The following is an 18,406-nucleotide window of genomic DNA, read 5'->3' on the forward strand; positions in this document are numbered from 1 at the left end:
CTGCCTTCTTTCCGGGGCGTTGGGTGGAGCCAGCCAGCAGTCACTGCATATTGGCACGGTCATAAATACTTCCACACGTTCAATCCCTCAAGTAACTCTTGGCCCCTTTCAGGTGCCAGGTCTTATGCCAGATGCCACTGAACAGTGGGAAATGGTTATTGAACAAAAAAGCACACAAATCAATTCTAAAATACAGAGAGCTCTGAAGATAAAGCACAGGGTATTACGGGAGAGGAGAACAGGCAGAAGCCAGAAGACTTCTCTGAGAAGTAGTTGAAACTGACCTATGGAGGTTGACGGGTGACACAGGAGAAGCATGGAGGGGGAAAAGCTCAGGATGAGGTAATAGCATGGAGGTGGCTATGAGGCATAAAGAAACTTCGTTACTTCAAGAAACTGAAAGTCCAATGCGCTTGGAACAAAGGAGAGAGCATGTGAAAGGCAGGACTTAAAAAGAGATGGCAGGACTTCACCTTGAAGATCTCTACCATGTTAAGGACTTAGAGTTTTATATAAGTTGAAGCCAGGCTCTATCGATTATGTGAGAAAGTTGTCAACTTCCTGCCCTTTGGAGATCAGGAAAACATCCTGTCCTTAGGTCCTATAATGTTAAGAAGCAGAGCAGGGTTTCTAATCCAGGTAGTTCTATTTAAAGTCAAAATGTATTCTCATTCCCTTGGTCCACAAGGTAGGAACTACGTGCCCTCCAGTGAAGCAGCTGCAACTTACTTGTATTTAAATTGAGGTCAAGACCCCCTCCTGGATGAATAAAAAGATCCTTTTTGCCTCCAGCTGCCCAGTGTTCAAATCCATTACCTTTGAGAGTCACCTACCAGCAGGTCTGCCATTTTCTCCAGCATGTTGGACCAGTGCAGCCTAAATGTCTGGTCTCCCCAAGAACTGATGAAATAGACACAGGGCTTCTTGGCCTCAAAAGGCAAATAGTTGTAATTCCTGTGAGAACAAGTTAGGTCTGGGTGTTACTTGGCCATTGGTATTATTCACGCAATTTCAGCCACATATTTATGTTTTATACATTCTGAGTAGGGTAGGGAGGGCTGGTGACAAAACAATAAAACTATTAACTCTATTCTATTCAGGGACCCATGAAAAATAAACAATGAACAGATATGTAGTGATAATGGAGAGGTACTAACAGTTACAGTCATCAGGTCCAGGGCAAAGCCTAGAGCTGAGCACCAGAGGGCAGGGTTTATCAAGCAAGCCTTCTGCAAGGAGGAACTTCCCATCCCAGTTGAGAGAGGAGAGGAGGGAGAAAAACTAACATGTTAACTTCTATGTCTATAAGCTACGCACGGTGTGAAAATCAACCAAGGTAACAGGAGTCAATGAAATTGCTAGAGAACTGTAAGAGCTTAATATATTATTAATGAGGATGAAGCATGTGCCTCATCTAAACTGCAGCAACCATGCCACCATCCATCCATGCATCCGTCCATCCATCCATCCATGCATGCAGGCATCCATGCTTCCATCCATCCATCCATCCATCCATCCATCCATCCATCCGTGCATCCATTTGCCCATCTGTCTATCTATCCATCCATCCATCTGTCCATCTGTCCAACCATCCATCCATGCATACATCCAATATTTACTGCTGCCAGGCATTGGTGTTGATAATGGATGTCACCTGCTTGGTTAAGAAGAGGCAAGAGGGTGGTGACATAGCTAAAAGGGGAGAAGTGGAGCCAAAGGAAATTTTTGAGGATGACGGTTGGACATGCTTAAATGCGGATGAGAACAAGACAGTTAACAAGGTAAGATTGAAGACAAAAAAGAAGGAAGTAACTTGTCAGTTTTGGTCCCCAGGAAAGAAAGGGATGGGGTGAGGCAGGTAAGGTCAGAGAAGTGTGGCAAAAAGTTGACGTTCCTGTCTAGTGATAGCTGTAACATTGACTAAGTTCTCCCCGAACACCCTGTAATTTTTCCAGAAACAGCCAGGACCCAGAGAAGAGAAATATAGAAGGAAGGCCAAGGCAACATTCTTGGAATGGGCAGGGTGAGACATGTGTCCCTATAAACATGGGCAGTGTTTAGAGTCACACACCTACAGAAGCAGAGAGAAGAGAGACCAAGGGAGCAAAAGCTTTGTTTCCATTCCAAAAAACTAAGGAGAACTTCAGCCTGAAAGAATGGATGTTGTTCTTTTTAGTTCTCCAACGCAAATTTCTTCTGGAGACCATAAAATTAGCAAAGGTGTCCTATAGTCTGTTCTGCAGAAAATGAATCAGCAGGCATCCATTTAGAAAAGATGCCAAATAAATTCTTGGCAGAGCCTGAGGTTGATATTATAACAGGAGAACAATAAATAAATAAAGAAAAAAGTTAGAATCAAACTGCTCTTTCACTTCTTTTTAAAATTATTGCACTAAGAATCCTACAACAAGATACATTCTCACCCAGTATTGTCCCTTGTTCCAAGGTTTCTATGGTTCAGATTATTTTGCACTAATGATGTTCAGGGCCTTTGTCTCTTGGATTCTCAGAGTCCTCCTAGTCTTACTGGCCCTGGGACTGGGATGCTGTGGGTCTCAGGCAAATTCAGTACAGATGGAGCATGGCAGATGGGAAGACACCATATTGCCAGTGGGAAGAGAAGGCTGTCAGTTTGAATGGTTGCCCTGACAGAAGACCAGCCTTGTGACTTTGGGCAAGGGTAGCCTTAGAGTCCCAAGAATGAAATGATCATGGGATGTCCTGTGCTCTCATCTCATTCCTGAACTCCAGCCCAATACATAAATTGTATGTGAATGCATGCATTATAGAACTGGAAAGCCCAGAACAAATGCAAGGAGGTATTTTAATGAAGATAACACACAAATCAAGGGACTATATCTGTGCATGTGTGCATGTATGTACACATGTGTCTATTATAGACACAGGATTCTCCAATTCAGCTGCTGCCACTCCGGTTTGCCACTATGTGGACAGAGCCTCAATATAATGACTGAGGAATATTTCTGAGAGACAGAAAGTCCAAGAAACATAGCATAATTCATTTGGGTCTCCTTGAGCCGACTGGCCAGCACTAATACAAGGTGGCCAAGGGTAGTTTGAGACCTCTCACTTCCTCCCAAACTGTTTCCACGCTAGATCTCCTGACATTCTCACCTGTTGTCAACAATGGTCTAGTCCAACAAGGTGAGGAGGATTTCACTGCCTTGTCCCAGTAAAAGGATGCACAGTGCCTCTGAACAGTTTCAGAAACTTCTCCCTGAGTTGCAAATCCAGTCATAGGATCCATCATTGACCAACTCAGTTTTGAGACTAGACAGAAGCCATCAAAGGACTGGGGAGTTTGTGTTCCTTGTTGGATGTATGGAAAGGAGGTCAGACAACCAACTATGCATACCAGGAAGCAAATTAAAAAAAAAATCCCAAGGTAGGTGGTCCATGGGAGGGACAGGATTTAGAAAGTAGAGGACAGATAAGCAGATAAACAGCTAAGATTCTTTTCACTTACTCCTTCATACTTTGTCCCAAATACTCTCTTTCCATTGCTTAAATCCCTTCCCATTCTTTAGGATGTTACCTTTTCTGTGACTTTTCTCAACTCCTCACTCCTTCCCCAGGGAAAGTAAGTAATCTGCCTCCTCTCTCTGCCCCCTGCCCTGGGCCCAACTCAGTGACGATAATTCCTTAACTCATTCAAAAACATTTATGAGGATCTACTACATTCCAGGCTTTGAGAGGAGCAGAAACACAGGTGAATGTGACATGGTCTATGTCCTCAGAGTACTCACAGTCTCATAGGGAGACAAACAAGTAAAAGCATCTTGATGCAGTGTGAGTGGTGCTTGGTGGAGAAATCAGACTTGGGATTCGGGGAAGAGATTGTGGGCTTAGCATTGAAGGGTAATGGAAACCAGCAGTTCTGAAAAGGGGGCTTGTTGCCTGGCACGGGGCAGAGCATACTCAAAGGCCCAGAGGCAGCAAATAGCAGGACACATTTGGAGAACTCCCAGAGACATTGCATGGCTGCAGGAATGGCAGAGTTTGGGGAGTGACTGGAGATAATGGTAGAGAAATAGATGGGGATGGAAATAACAAGGTATGGCTTCAAAATAATCCTGAAAGCTACAGGCTGCCAATGAATGATGTCAGAGTAACTGGCTCTGACAGATAGTTTGGTGAATTTCTTGAAGATCCAAGCCAGGTAGGAAGTTGCTAGACTAATCCAGGACAAACATGCTAATGGCCAGAATTAAAGAAATGATCATCTTTATGAGAAATACTTGAGAATCAAAACTGACCAGACTTCATTGCTGACTGGTCATGGGATGGAAAGGAACAGAGAGCAACTGACAACTTTTTGATGAGGTTCATAGAACACAGAGAATGGTAGGACTCGTACATGAGATGGGAAAGATAGGAAGAGGAGCAAAGTTGTCTGTGAAGACAATGAACTTGCTACAACTTTGAGACACCCAAGTGGGGGTGTTTGGGTTTGCTGCTCAGGGAAGAGGGCTGTCTGGGGAAAAGATTTTGGGAGGCCTTTTTATCCTGACAGTGCTCAGCAAGCCATGGATCTGTGCCCAGATAGAGTGTCTAGATTGGGAAGAGCAGAGAAAGCAGAGAACACCAGCAGTGTTGTTCCAATCTCCTCACATACAAAAGGGGAGAACTATATTCTCTTATGAGAACGCAATGAGAAGATAAAGCTTTACTCATAGCACAAGGCTCAGAACACAGAAGACTCTTGCTGGGTCTGACTTTCCCTTCTTGTAAATCACATGTTTGGTGCTCAATACCATTTTCTTACAACAGAATTCTAGAATTTTACTTCTTTTTTTCATGTTGAAAGTTTATGTGAGTTAAAGATCAGTGAGTGTTCATAGAAGTACCCCAGATATTTTCTGAAATGGTCTTTTTTGGAAGATGACAGTTGTTTTTTTGAGTTCTTTAGTCTGACCTCAACAAAAACAAAATAAGAAATTATGTATCCAATAATCCCATTTACATAATGGCACAGAGCTTAGATGAATATAATAACTGTTAATAGGGTTTGGATTGAAATGTTAAATTCTGACCTTCCTACCTTGTTATGCTTCAAAGTTATATATATGGCAATAATAGCCATCATCATTGTCCTGTCCTTAGATGAATTACCTGGATGTGACATTTGGAAAGTTGTCCACATGTCACTAAAGATTCAGTAGAGTGACTAACAGACACATGAAAAAATGTTCATCTTTAGCCATCAGGGAAAGTCAAATCAAAACTACATTGATTCTTTTTGCACAACACCCAGTGCTCCATGCAAAACGTGCCCTCTCCATTACCCACCACCTGTTCCCCCAACCTCCCACCCCTGACCCTTCAAAACCCTCAGGTTGCCCCAACCTCCCACCCCTGACCCTTCAAAACCCTCAGGTTGTTTTTCAGAGTCCATAGTCTCTTAAGGTTCGCTTCCCCTCCCCAATGTCCATAGCCCGCTCCCCCTCCCCCAATCCCACCTCCCCGCAGCAACCCCCAGTTTGTTTTGTGAGATTAAGAGTCATTTATGGTTTGTCTCCCTCCCAATCCCATCTTGTTTCATTTATTCTCTGCCTACTTGTGATCTCTCTCTGTGTCAAATAAATAAATAAAATCTTAAAAAAAAAAAAAAAAAAACTACATTGAGATACCACCTTACACCAGTTACAATGACCAAAATTAACAAGACAGTTAAACACAAGTGTTGGAGAGGATGTAGAGAAAGGGGAACCCTCTTACATTGTGGTGGGAATGCAAGTTGGTGCAGCCATTTTAGAAAACAGTGTGGAGATTCCTTTAGAAATTAAAAATAGAGCTACCCTATGACCCTTAAATTGCACTACTGAGTATTTACCCCAAAGATACAGCTGTACTGAAAAGAAGGGCCATCTGTACCCCAATGTTCATAGCAGCAATGGCCACAATTGCCAAACTTTGGAAAGAGCCAAGATGCCCTTCAACAGATGAATGGATAAAGAAGATATGGTCCATATGTACAATGGAGTATTATGCCTCCATCAGAAAGGATGAATACCCAACTTTTGTAGCAACATGGACGGGACTGGAGGAGATTATGCTGAGTGAAATAAGTCAAGCAGAGAAAGTCAATTATCATACGGTTTCACTTACTTGTGGAGCATAAAGAATAACATGGAGGACATTAGGAGAAGGAAAGGAAAAGTGAATTGGGGGAAACTGGGGGAAATCAGAGCGGGAGATGAACTATGAGACACTGTGAACTCTGAGAAACAAACTGAGGGTTTTGGAAGGGAGTGGGGTGGGAGGTTGGGTGAGCCTGGTGGTGGGTATTAAGGAGGGCATGTATTACATGGAGCACTGGATGTGGTGCATAAACAATGAGTCTTGGAACACTGAAAAAATAAAATAAATTTTTTTTAAAGTTAAAAAAAAAAAGATTCAGTAAAGTGGCAATGACCATGATGTCCCTGTTCGTGCCTTTCTCCCATAACTAAGATTAAAAAATGATGTTTCTGGTTTTAGGGAAGAACTTTCAAACAGTCCCAGGAACAGGTCAGACTCCTATTGTCGGAACCCTGGCTGTTCTCCCCTACTGTGCCTCCTACCTGTTCCCTTCTGTCACAAGTGGCTTCTCTGGGTGAGTGGTGGAGACCATAGGGAAGGCAACATTGTGGGCTGTGTCCCCTTCTCCTTCATGCAGGAGTGGAAGGCTGTCTTCTTCAGCTGATTCAGCTGACTTTTTCTTACTCCCATGATGGGACCCTCCATCAAGCAGGTTCCCAAAATTACCTATAGAGATGGTAGCAAGGGGAGAGAGGTCAGATGTCAAAAAGCAGAATCAGGCTATGTGGCATAAAGATCCAAAGTCATATCCTCCCAGGACAGAGAAATAAGATCTCAGTATGAAGGTAGGAAGTGTGATGGTCAGACCAAAGAAATAAGATTAACAATGATGGTGAGTCATCATTCTACATCCATCTTATGTTCTCTTTTGTAAAAACTACTTAAGTCACAGACTAATTGGATTCCATCTCCACTTGCTTCTGCTCCTTGGAAGGATACCCTCCTGGTGGGAATCAAGACCTTCTCTGATGGAATGCTCTTTCCTGGAAAGATTTTCCCAGCTGTACATCAGCACAGGAAGATCATCGGGAGTTACAATAACAGCACCCTCAATGTGCACAGAACTTCTCATGGATTAACTCATTACACTCTTGCAATAGCTTTATGAAGAGTTATTGCTATGCCTAGTACATAGTTAAAGAAACTAAGACCCAGAGAAGGCAAGAGCCTGGGAGTAATGAAACTAGGATTAGTAATCCAAGTCTTTCTAAATCCAAACTATACTCTTAATCTTTTTTTAGTATGAAAATAAATTACCCCTTCATATTGACACTAGAGTAAACAAAGAACTATTCATTTCTTTCTGAGGTGCAAACCTCTGCCAGAATGTTACTATTTCTATGTAAGACAATAACGCATTCACTCAAGAAACACGCATAAAGCCAGTGCCGTGTGCCAAGCACTGTGCTTGTTTGCACTTACCGATAGAGACTTCAAAGCTAATGGGTTTGTCTCCAATCTTCCGGTCAATCATGGTAGCTTCAAAAAATGCTCCAAAAAGTAAAAATTCCTCACATTTTTCTGGTATAATCTATAGAAAGAAAGAAATATTTAGACAGGTCTGACTCTAATTTTTTTTTTTTTATTACCAGGAAGCTGAATTAGTGATGTTAACTAGTCTGGAGTGATTTGTTAAGTATTTGAATTTCAGTGTCAGCCTGAAAGGGAACATCATTTCCCCACTCATTAGGCAGGCAGGAACCAGGACCTACAAATTACAAATCAAAATTGAGCCATCTATCTAGAATGATGTAATCTCAACCTTCTGAGCTTCTACCTTGCAATTAAAATCTGCTTTATTTTTTATTTTAAAGACAAAGATTGGCATGTGTATCTTCTATAGTACTATTGGTAAAACACAGGTTTGGAATCACTTTCAAGTGAGCAACCATTTAGAAAACATAGGATCATAGGATCAAACCCTTACATTGTTTTATGAATTATACAGGATGGTCGCATACATTGTGTTTGTTCCTCAACAACCCCAAGAGGTTGAAATCTGGATCATTACCATTTTACAGGTGAGGAAGCTGAGGAAACTAAACTTAAGGTTGAGGTTATTAAATTTCCCAAGTATTCTGACCACAGACAAGAGCTCTTTGAACTCTACCATGTGTTAACCCAACACCTTGGTGCTGCTCAAAGACAGACCTTACTTCCTAAAATAACACAAGCCTGGATAAAAGAGACAGAAGGGCGAGTCACTTGCATGAGCATCAGCCCACCCAGTGCATCCAGGACAAGCTATAAGCATGTGGAGGGTCCCAGGATCACACCTGCTTTTACACTGAAAAGAGCCTTGGGGTTCATCTGCTCCATCTTCCTTCTACCTGAATAAACTAAAGCTCAGAGAGACTAAGGGGCTTCTGCAGGTCACATAGCAAGTTAAAGTCAGCCAAGATTTCAGGCTTGGGCTCCGCCAAGTCTTCCCTCTCAAGGAATCCTATACTGTGGAAGACAGGACCATGACAGGTCACAAGACAGGAACCATCCCAACGCAACCACAACTGTTTGTAGGTGACTCCTATTGATGTGGAACAGGTTGATAGTTCAGGGAGCAGATATAGCTGAGACACTGACATAGCATCCTATTTCTGAACAAAGAGGCTGAATGAACGGCCATACAGTCTGTGCTTCCTGGTTTCACAGTTGGATTGATTAAATTCCATGGAAAAAGCAATAAGGTTCATCTAAGAAAATAAACAGTTGCAAATTTAGAGCTGAAGAACCCCATTCAATCAAGAACCCTTAGTCACTTCAAGAGCCAACAGGTCTCAGAAAGGTGAGCTTTCCTTCACACAGGAGCCTCCTTGCCGTTGGCATCAGCAGGAAATGTTTCTATTGACCAGAAAATGTTGGGAAGGGTGGGGACCCAGTTCTGGATCTTAGTCACAGAGCACACAGCCGTCCCACCTGCTCCTACTCTACGTATTGGCTGTAAATAATCCACTTATCTTGCCTTTCTGGGATCAAGTTTACTCTCTGGGAGGAGGTTAAAAAGCATTTGAAGACCTGATGGGAATACAGGCCATGTAGCCTGGAAGAGAGACGGCAAACTTCATAGCCACATAAATTTTTCTTCAAATCCCAACTCTGCTACTTACTAGCTAGTTGACTTTAGGCAAGTCATGTCCACTCTCTGGTTGTCACTTTCTCTCTCTGTGAAAAAAACATTGTCATAAGGCTTACAGGGGGAAATAATGAGATCATCCACATGGAGCACCTTGTATAAAGCCTACACATAAAAATAAGGAAGATGGTCCATATACACAATGGAGTATTATGCCTCCATCAGAAAGGATGAATACACAACTTTTGTAGCAACATGGACGGGACTGGAAGAGATTATGCTGAGCGAAATAAGTCAAGCAGAGAGAGTCAAGTATCATAAGGTCTCACTTATTTGTGGAGCATAACAAATAACATGGAGGACATGGGGAGATGGAGGGGAGAGGGAGTTGAGGGAAACTAGAAGGGGAGATGAACCATGAGAGACTATGGACTCTGAAAAAACAACCTGAGGGTTTTGAAGGGGCAGGGGGGTGGGAGTTTGAGGAACCAGGTGGTGGGTAATAGGGAGGGCACGTACTGCATGGAGCACTGGGTGTGATGCCAAAACAATGAACACTGTTATGCTGTAAATAAAGAAATAAAAAAAAAATTACCACAAGAATGGTAGTCATGGCAAGTATTTCAACAGGTAGAATTCATCTCTTACTCTTGTCCATCCTTCAGGTCTAACTCAAATGGCTTTCTTTTGGAAGCATACCTTGATTTCCTGAGTTTGAGAAATGATGATGGTCACGTTTACTGAGTACTTATTATGTGTCAGATGTGGTATTAAGACCTTTACCTACATTATCTCATGTAATTCTCATAACCACCCTAGGAGGGAGATGCTTTTATTTTATCTGTTTAAAGATGAGGACAATGCAGTCTGTAAAAGATTAAAATATCTCTCCAAAATTATTAAAAGTGCCTAATATTTACTGAGTACTTGCCAGGCTCTGTTCTTAGCACTTTGCATGTATTAATTCATTAAATCCTCACTGTGAGCCCATGAAGTTGAAATTATTATTGGAAATAAGCATAAGGAGCTTAAGTCATTTGCCCAAGAATTCAGAGGTAATGTTTCTCCAGAGGCTGGAAGTAACAACTGCCACATCTAAAATCCAGTTCTCTTACTTGAGAGCCCAACATTTTAATTATTATACTTCATTTACTCCCTAAAATATTAGCATTTTATCTGTAGCTCCTTATTGCATGTATCACTTTTTACTTCCTGTACATTTATTTTGTATATCTTACCTCCCCTTCTATGTCATGATTTCCATGGAGTCAAACTCTATTTGTATTCCTACCAATATTGAGGATGATGTTTTAAAAAAGAAGCTAGGGGCGCCTGGGTGGCTCAGTGGGTTAAAGCCTCTGCCTTCGGCTCAGGTCATGATCCCGGAGTCCTGGGATCGAGCCCCGCATCGGGCTCTCTGCTCTGCAGGGAGCCTGCTTCCTCCTCTCTCTCTGCCTGCCTCTCTGCCTAGTTGTGATTTCTCTCTGTCAAATAAATAAAAAATATATTAAAAAAAAAACCAACTTTAAAAAAGAAGCTAGTCACTTGTGAGCTTTTCTGAGCAGGCGGTGCTGGTTTGAAATGTAAATGGATGGACGGAGGTGTGATGCTGTCACCCAGGGGCCTGCGATGTGACCAGAATTGTGAACTGGCCTCACCTGCCCCCACGAAGGGCGCAGCCGCCCACGAAGGGAGCCTATCAGACCAGACCACCCCAGAACCCCGAATTCCTGACTTTGACCTGCTGTTCACTTTCATGTCCCTGTCCCCAAAGAGATATTAAAAAATGATGAAGAGCCAGCTCACATGAGGGAGGGGAAGAAGAACCATGTAAAGAAATATTCCCTGACAAGGCTGCAGACGACACACTCGAGAGCACCTTTATTTTCCCTGCATCTTCCGGCTTCTTGAAAACCTACGCACCCCTCTCCTCCCCACCCCCTTCTTCCCAAATTCTCTAGAGCTCTTCCTGCAAACGTGAGCCTCAAAGACAGACAACAGCTGCAAGCCAAGGAACAAAAAGGACTGACGATGAGAAAAGAGGCAGAGAAACTCCTTTACTTTATCGCACCAGATAAAAAACAAACTAACAACAACAACAAAAAAAATCTCTTCCCAACTCAGAAAGTTAGAAGAAAAAAATAAAAAGAAGCTAGTCAGTACATGTTCACAGAATTTGAAAATGAACACATCTATTAGATTAGTTATGCTCTGTGAAAGCTTGGCATAGGGAAATAACCTTTGATGGTGGTAATGAGGGTGAGCTGGAAAAGCCAATGTCATGGGATCTCATTTGTCCAGGTATGCAATGAGAGCATGGCTGCAGCAAGGGAGATAGCTCAGGACCCTGGAGAGCTAAAAAAGAAGATTCTGCAAGAAGAAATATTGCCATGTCTGAAGCTGTAGAGGCTCTGGAGAAGGTAGAAAATAAGTCTACAAATCCCTGGACACCCCACACTCAAAAGAGGAAGGCTAATTCCTCTCCCCTTTCAGTGTGGGCTGGGCTTAGTGACTTGTTTCTAACAATTAGAATGTGTCATAAATATCAGTGTGTGACTTCTGTGGATCTGGTCATAAAAGATATTGACATTTCTGCCTTGTTCTCTCTTGGATCACCCAGTCCACTCAGGGGGATGCCAACTGCCATGAAGATACTAAGAAGCCTAGGGAAGTGTCCATGTGGAACTTGGTCTTCCAAAGGGTCCATGAGGAACCAAAACTTCCTCCTAACAGCCATGAGTGTGCCATCTTGGAAGTGGATCCCACAGTTCCAGTCAAGCTGTCAGATGACTGCAGCCCCTACCAACATCTTGATTGAAACCTCATGAAAAATTCTGAGCCAGAACCACCAAGCTAGGTATTCCCAAATTTCTCACCCACAGAAAAAAGTTGCTGAATTTGGGGGTAATAGTTATACAGCAATAGATAACTAATAAACCCAGCAACAAACTGACCACAAACAAGAAGCCAAGAAGAAGAGAGGAAGGAGAAATAAGGGTTTGAATATGACCTGAATTTTCCCTCTCCTAATACCTTCTACCCAAGAACCAAGATGGGCTCTTGGACTTGTAAAAAATGTACACTCTTCATAAATTCCAAGCTACCATTGCTTTCTGCTAGAGTTTTTTTTAAGATGGCCATAGCAAAATATCTTGAAGATACTGATGTGGATTAAGAAAATCTTCTATTAGGCCTTTCTTGGTAATTCCTGTCTAGAAAAGAATGGCCAGTCTCAACAGTAGTAAAGATTGCTACAGAATCAGATACAATTGGATATCAGCATAGGTGGCTACTTAAGGTACCCGCAGTTCCTGGAAAGTCCAAAAAATATCATTTCGAAAACTGGCATATATTCTGAAAAAATACACATAAATACAATCACATCAAAGCAATGTCTTCTAACCACAAGAAACTGACAATACACATTTCCAGAGAATATTTCCCAATATACAAGGTCATAGGGGAGAGCTGGGGAGATCCACAAAATATCCAAAGTAGGTCCAAAAAACAGGGTGGCGAGCTCTGAACAAATCATAAACACTGGTCACAGTAACAGCAAATGTACTACTGGCCTACCATAAAGATGCAAAGAACCCTATTGATCATTTTACAGGCATTCCCTCATTTACCCAGGAGACGCCCATGACAAAGAGACTATTACTACCCCATTTTGTTGATGAGTAAACTAAAACATGGAGAGGTGTTACTATCAGAATCATGAAGACAATCAACCCTCAAGATTTCCAACCCTGAGCTCCAACCTCTTCCCCACACTGCTTCTTAAGATGTATTAGATCCCAGCAGTTAAAATGAGTGGCTCTACCAAGGCCAAAGTGACCCAGACCACCATCTCCTCCTTTCTCCACTCAAAATGATTGTCTGGTTGACCTGAGAAACATACTCACAGACACAGAATCATCCAGATTGAGAACTAGAATCCACTCACCTCTGCTGCTAACGAAACACAAGTCCCTTCATTTACTTAACTAAAAAGCAATCTTCCTACTCTAAAAAGTTGGTGGGTGGTGCTTGGGTGGCTCAGTCAGTTGAATTTCTAACTCTTGATTTCAGCTCAGGCCATGATCTCAGGGTCATTAGATGGAGTCCCACATCAGGCACTGAATGTGAAGCCTGCTTAGGATCCTCTCTCCCTCTGTCTCTGCCCTTCCTCAGTTCCCCCCGCTTCTCTTTCTCTCAAATAAACAGACAGTTAGGGGATATTCACAGTTTGTATTCCTCTTGGAGACGAAGATCTCTTTCCCATCATACAGAACCAGGCTAGAAAAATGCTAATGTGTTTTATGTTGAGTAATAGGCCTTCTTTGAATTGTGATTTCTTAGGCAGGAGAACAGGTTTCTCAAACTATTTCATCTTAGCTTGTCACTCTCTCTTCCTCCTCTTCATCCCTCATCCCACATTACCTCACATGCAGAGCATATGCTAGGCTAACAAAGTTCAACAAAATTAGACCACAGATAGAGCTCAGTCCACCCCCACCACCTCCACTTTCACCAGCTATCCCAGAACACTTTTATTTCCCTTTCACCTTGATTCTCATGGGATTCCATGTTTTGGGGGAACACTGGAGGAATTGATCATGAGCAGATGGCTGTGATGTGTCAGGAAGAGGCAGTGGGTTGGCCCAGAATGCAGGGCTGGGCCAACACACTTTATGAAGGGAGAGTGAAACCTGTGCATGCCTTTGGGAGCCTGTGGGAGCTGGGACGGCAGGTGCTAACTTCACTCTGGGCTCACCTCACAGGAGTTGTGGAGCAGGGTTCAGACCTACCTGTGGGGGCACATCGAAAGGTTCCACCTCTACCTCTGTTGAGTTGGTCTTGTCTGAAACCTGCTGGGATTTTCCATCATCATTTTTGTCACCCTTGTCTTTACTGGAGCCTTTGGAAGATTTGGAGTCTTTGTCCTTTGAAGACAATTTGAGATCCTTGAGTGCCTTGGAAAATTTAGATTCCTGTGACCCTCCTGAGAGGATCTCCACAGCAATTTCCACCAGGATTCTGCCCCTGAATGACACGCCTTCTCCAAAGCCTTCATTCAGTTCCTGGTAGTCGTCCATCAGACTGTGGTTCCTGGGTGAACCGTACAGGTTAATCCAGGCAGGTCCGAAGGTTGGTAGAAAACCTGTAAAAGCCCCACGTTTTAGTTGCCCAGTAATGTTTCCAAGTTGATTATTTCTTGCTTTATGAAAATTGTGCACATTCATTTAAAATGTAAAATATACAGAAAAGACAAGAGAAAATATTTACAGAATATCCCATCCCCAGAAAAGCCACAATTGCCACTTTGCTACATTTGCAGTATTTCTTTCTGACAAGTCCTTCTTGCGTGTACACATTTACACTTTTTCACAGCAGTCATGATACTACCAGTGCCAACATGCATCCTTGTCTGTTCTTTCATTCAACCCATGTTCATAGAGTCCTGACACGTGCCGGACACTAAGCTAGACACTAAACACGGAGCCCAGTGGAGAATGAAGCAGAAACAACATTAAACAAGTAAATATTTACATTATAAGTGCTAAGCAGATTTACCTTATGCAGCAAGAACAAATAACAGGCTGAGGAGGCATGGACAGGGGTCAGGCAGAAAGAGAGAGATTCTGTCCCAAAGGAGAGTCAATTTTAAGAAGGAGAGATACCAGGTTAAAGGGGATAAAAAGATTTTATGGCTCCTGATGTCTAATTTTCAAAAATATTTTATACATTTCTTTGAACACCATCAAGATGTTCCTGAAAAGCTGGAGTGAAACATATTTACATCAAGCTGGGATATTCTGAAGGTGGTGTGAGTTCTGCGGAAAGCAATCTTGTAGCAAACCCTTCCACAATAGGAAGACTTAAACAGTAGGTATTTATGGAGGTCTTTCTGTGGTGTCACACTGTGAGAGGCATAAAAATACATTAATCTTGTTCTCTGCTTCAACAAACCCTTTGTACACACATATGTACACACATACACATATATATGCATAAATACATTCACCAATTAACACCAATTTGTGGTGCAGAGAAAGATTGACTTGGGATTTTAAGGAAGGGGGTGGTTGTTGGGATATTTACAAAGTTATCCCCTGCTAAGTTAGGTTTTGCTGGTAGAGAAAGGGTAAAGCTCTCTCTCCTGACCAGTGGATTCGCTGGGACTCCCCATCCCTCCCCGCCCCGACTCTCTGAGTGTGCAGCCAGAAGCACCTTCCTGCAGCAGTCATGTGCTTCTAACAGTGAGTTAGGGGCACAATATCTTCTGGACTATTTAAAAGTGTGAAAACCATTCTTAGCTTGTGAGCCATACACACGTATTTGGCCAGCTGGATGTAGCCCATGGACCATAGTCTATCAATGTCTGATCTAATCTAAACTCTTCATTTTTCCTTTATGAAACCTGAAGGCCCAAAGATGGGGAGTGACTACCTCAAAGACACACTGTGATGCTCATGGAACTCCTGGGACCAGGACCAAGCTTCTTGGCTCCCACGGCCAGCCTTCAGCGACTGCCCTGAACCAACCCAAAGCACAAACCACACACAACACGGAAATGCCTAACACACTGCCTGCTCCACTCATTTCGTTATGAAAAGGAGGGCTTCCGATCAATCGTTTTGTGACCCCATTTCCAAGTCAGACCCATGACACTTTACCTTTGTCTCCATCCTGTTCATTGGAGATTTTCTTCAGGTCGATGAAATGGGTGGCCAGAGCTACATCATTCATGCTGCCTTCATCCCACACCTGGATTTTCACCCTCCGACACAAAGGAGGGAACATTTCCTTGAAGACCACCTGCTCGTGCCACACAGGATCAGCACAGTTCTTCTGCACTGTGGTTCGCCCCTAAAAACAAAGCCAGCAAGGTGTAAGCCATCAAAAGAAAGGAAAGAGGCCCCCTGAATTGACTGAAGAAAACGCTTCAAACCAGGAAATATAAAGTAAAGTTGCCAGAAATAATGAACCTGCTTCCACCCAACACCCATGGTAATCTGTTGCACCCAGGAACATTACAGTAGCCCCTCCCCCTTATCCACAGGGAATGCATCCCAAGACCTTAGTGGATACCTGAACCTGTGGATAATGCTGAAACTTATATATACTACGTTTTTTTTCCTATACATACATACCTATGATAAAGTATAATTTGTGAAGAAGGCACAGTAAGAGATCACCAACAATAATACAGAAAAACTAAAACAATACTGTAATAAATATTACCAAAGAGCTTAGCAATCTCAGTGTACAATTTCTTTCCCTTTCTTACTGAGAACTTTCACCTTTTCACTTAAAGAAAGCACTGCTTCTCTTTGGTGTATCTGAATTGCCAGGACCACTCCTCCTGCATCTAAGGGACATTATTAAGTAAAATAAGGGTGATTTGAACACAGACACTGCCATAGCGCCATAATGCACCCAATAACCCAGGTGGCTAAGCGACTAACCATAGTCAGGGCTGACTTCCTGGATAAAGGGATGATTCACATTTGGGTAAGATGGAGCAGGATAACACGAGATTTCATCACACCATTTAGAACAGTGTGCAATTTAAAATTCATCAATTGTTTATTTCTGGAATTTCCCGTTTAATAATTTCAGGCCATGGTAGGCCATGAGTAACTGAAACCACGTCAAGCAAAAGCACAGATAAAGGAGGAATACTGTGTACTAACATCCTACTCTGCACCAGACACCATGCCAGGCTTCAGGGACAAAGGGAGTAATTGATGGGTCCTGCCCTCAGGAAGTTCTCATAATCACAGGGGCGCTGGGAAAAGGCCAACCTGCCCGTTTTGAATATGAATTACTCCATGCATCTCCAGGAATGAAGCAGATATAGTTAGACCCTGAGTTTGTATCTTATAAAATTAGGACCTCATGCAAATCACTTCCCCCTTCTGGACCTCAGTTTCCTTGTCAGAAAATGGAAATGATGTCCTATATGACTTAAGGGATCCAAGTAAAAAAATCTCCAGTGTTCACCCTGCCAAGAGGAGGAGTTCGAGTAGCATATACTGTGAGGGCAAAGACAACATGTGTGTCAGCCAAAGCTTCAAAGTCCAGCCAACCAGGTTTAAGCTGTGACCATGTGCCCAGGCCCGGGTACTTTCAATGACTCTTAAGCAGGGAACAACAGGGAACAGAGATGTCTAGGCTTATGCAGGACAAGGACTACCCGCGGAGACTGGGGAGCAGATTGTGAGGCAGGTAGTGATGTTATGGAGCCTGGGAACTGAGTAACAGCTCAGAGAATTAGCCAGAGGTAAGGAAGGAGGTCTATCTGCCTGGGTCCTAAATCAGCAATACCCTATAGCCCCTCTCCATGATCTTAAGTGGACAGTGAATGGGTCACCACCACACCCACTGTCCTGCCATGTGACTCAACACATTTTGTGACAAGCTTTCTCTCTTAAGGCACTTCCTAATTTTTATTTTAATTTATTTCATTTGATTAGAAATGTCCTAGGTAAAGAGCAGAGTTTTGGCCCTGGTTTGCTGTTGGTCGTGATGACATTCCTTACCACCTGCCCAGCAAAGGACACCTCCACGAAGGGGTCCACGAGGTCCTTATTGTCACCCACAAATGCTTTTGTGACGTTTGCCATGATGCTGGAGTTCATTTTGGGTAACCCCTCTGCTTTGTAGAGTCTCACATAGAATCTGGCCCAGGGTCTCTCTGATGGAAACCCTTGAGGGATCAAAAGGTTCCTTGAGGGAGAACAAAAAACAAAAAACAAAACAAACAAACAAAAACTCTCACTTAGAAGAAGAGAGAAAATGTAGAAGCAATTTAGAGACAGAAAGGACCCTGATGTAGGAGAAAAAACTGAAAAGATCAGGATTCAAGGCTAAAATGAGTTTTCTTTGTGGTGTAAATGGAAGCAAAGGGTATGAACAGAATGAATGCTAATTCCTTCAAGTCCTTGAATTATAGAATAAACACCATGTCCCATTCTTCACTTTAAAAAGGGACATTAAGTCTTCCCATCTCACAAACTGCTGGTTGAAATGATAATTCCTTCAAAGAAAAATCAGCCAAATTCAGATAAATAGGATAAGCTGAGGAACAGCTTATCTATATGGGGTTATTATAGGGAGACAGGCTGTCCTTGTCCTAGAAGCTGACCTCCCAAAGGCTAGTGACACCTTGGATAAGATGCATCTTGGTGCCTCAGATAGAGCAGAACCCCAGGTAGACAAGCCATGAATTTGGCAGTTCTCATGTGC

The 18,406-nt window shown here is 42.7% G+C and overlaps 1 protein-coding gene across 6 annotated transcripts in view; it reads right to left on the bottom strand.

Moving 5' to 3' along the window:
* FER1L6 (fer-1 like family member 6) overlaps window positions 1–18,406 on the bottom strand; it is a 165,098-nt gene that overhangs the window by 83,925 nt on the left and 62,767 nt on the right. For all 6 annotated transcript variants that reach the window (XM_046027179.1, XM_046027143.1, XM_046027133.1 and 3 more), the window contains 6 exons: window positions 17,701–17,887; window positions 15,832–16,024; window positions 13,963–14,315; window positions 7,525–7,633; window positions 6,585–6,768; window positions 834–954 (listed from right to left, as the gene is read on the bottom strand). In XM_046027179.1, coding sequence (XP_045883135.1) covers window positions 834–954; window positions 6,585–6,768; window positions 7,525–7,633; window positions 13,963–14,315; window positions 15,832–16,024; window positions 17,701–17,887 — 1,147 coding nt within the window. The remainder of the gene's footprint in view (window positions 1–833; window positions 955–6,584; window positions 6,769–7,524; window positions 7,634–13,962; window positions 14,316–15,831; window positions 16,025–17,700; window positions 17,888–18,406) is intronic.

This window comes from Meles meles, chromosome 1, assembly GCF_922984935.1.
Source record: "Meles meles chromosome 1, mMelMel3.1 paternal haplotype, whole genome shotgun sequence".
Lineage (NCBI taxonomy): Eukaryota > Metazoa > Chordata > Mammalia > Carnivora > Mustelidae > Meles > Meles meles.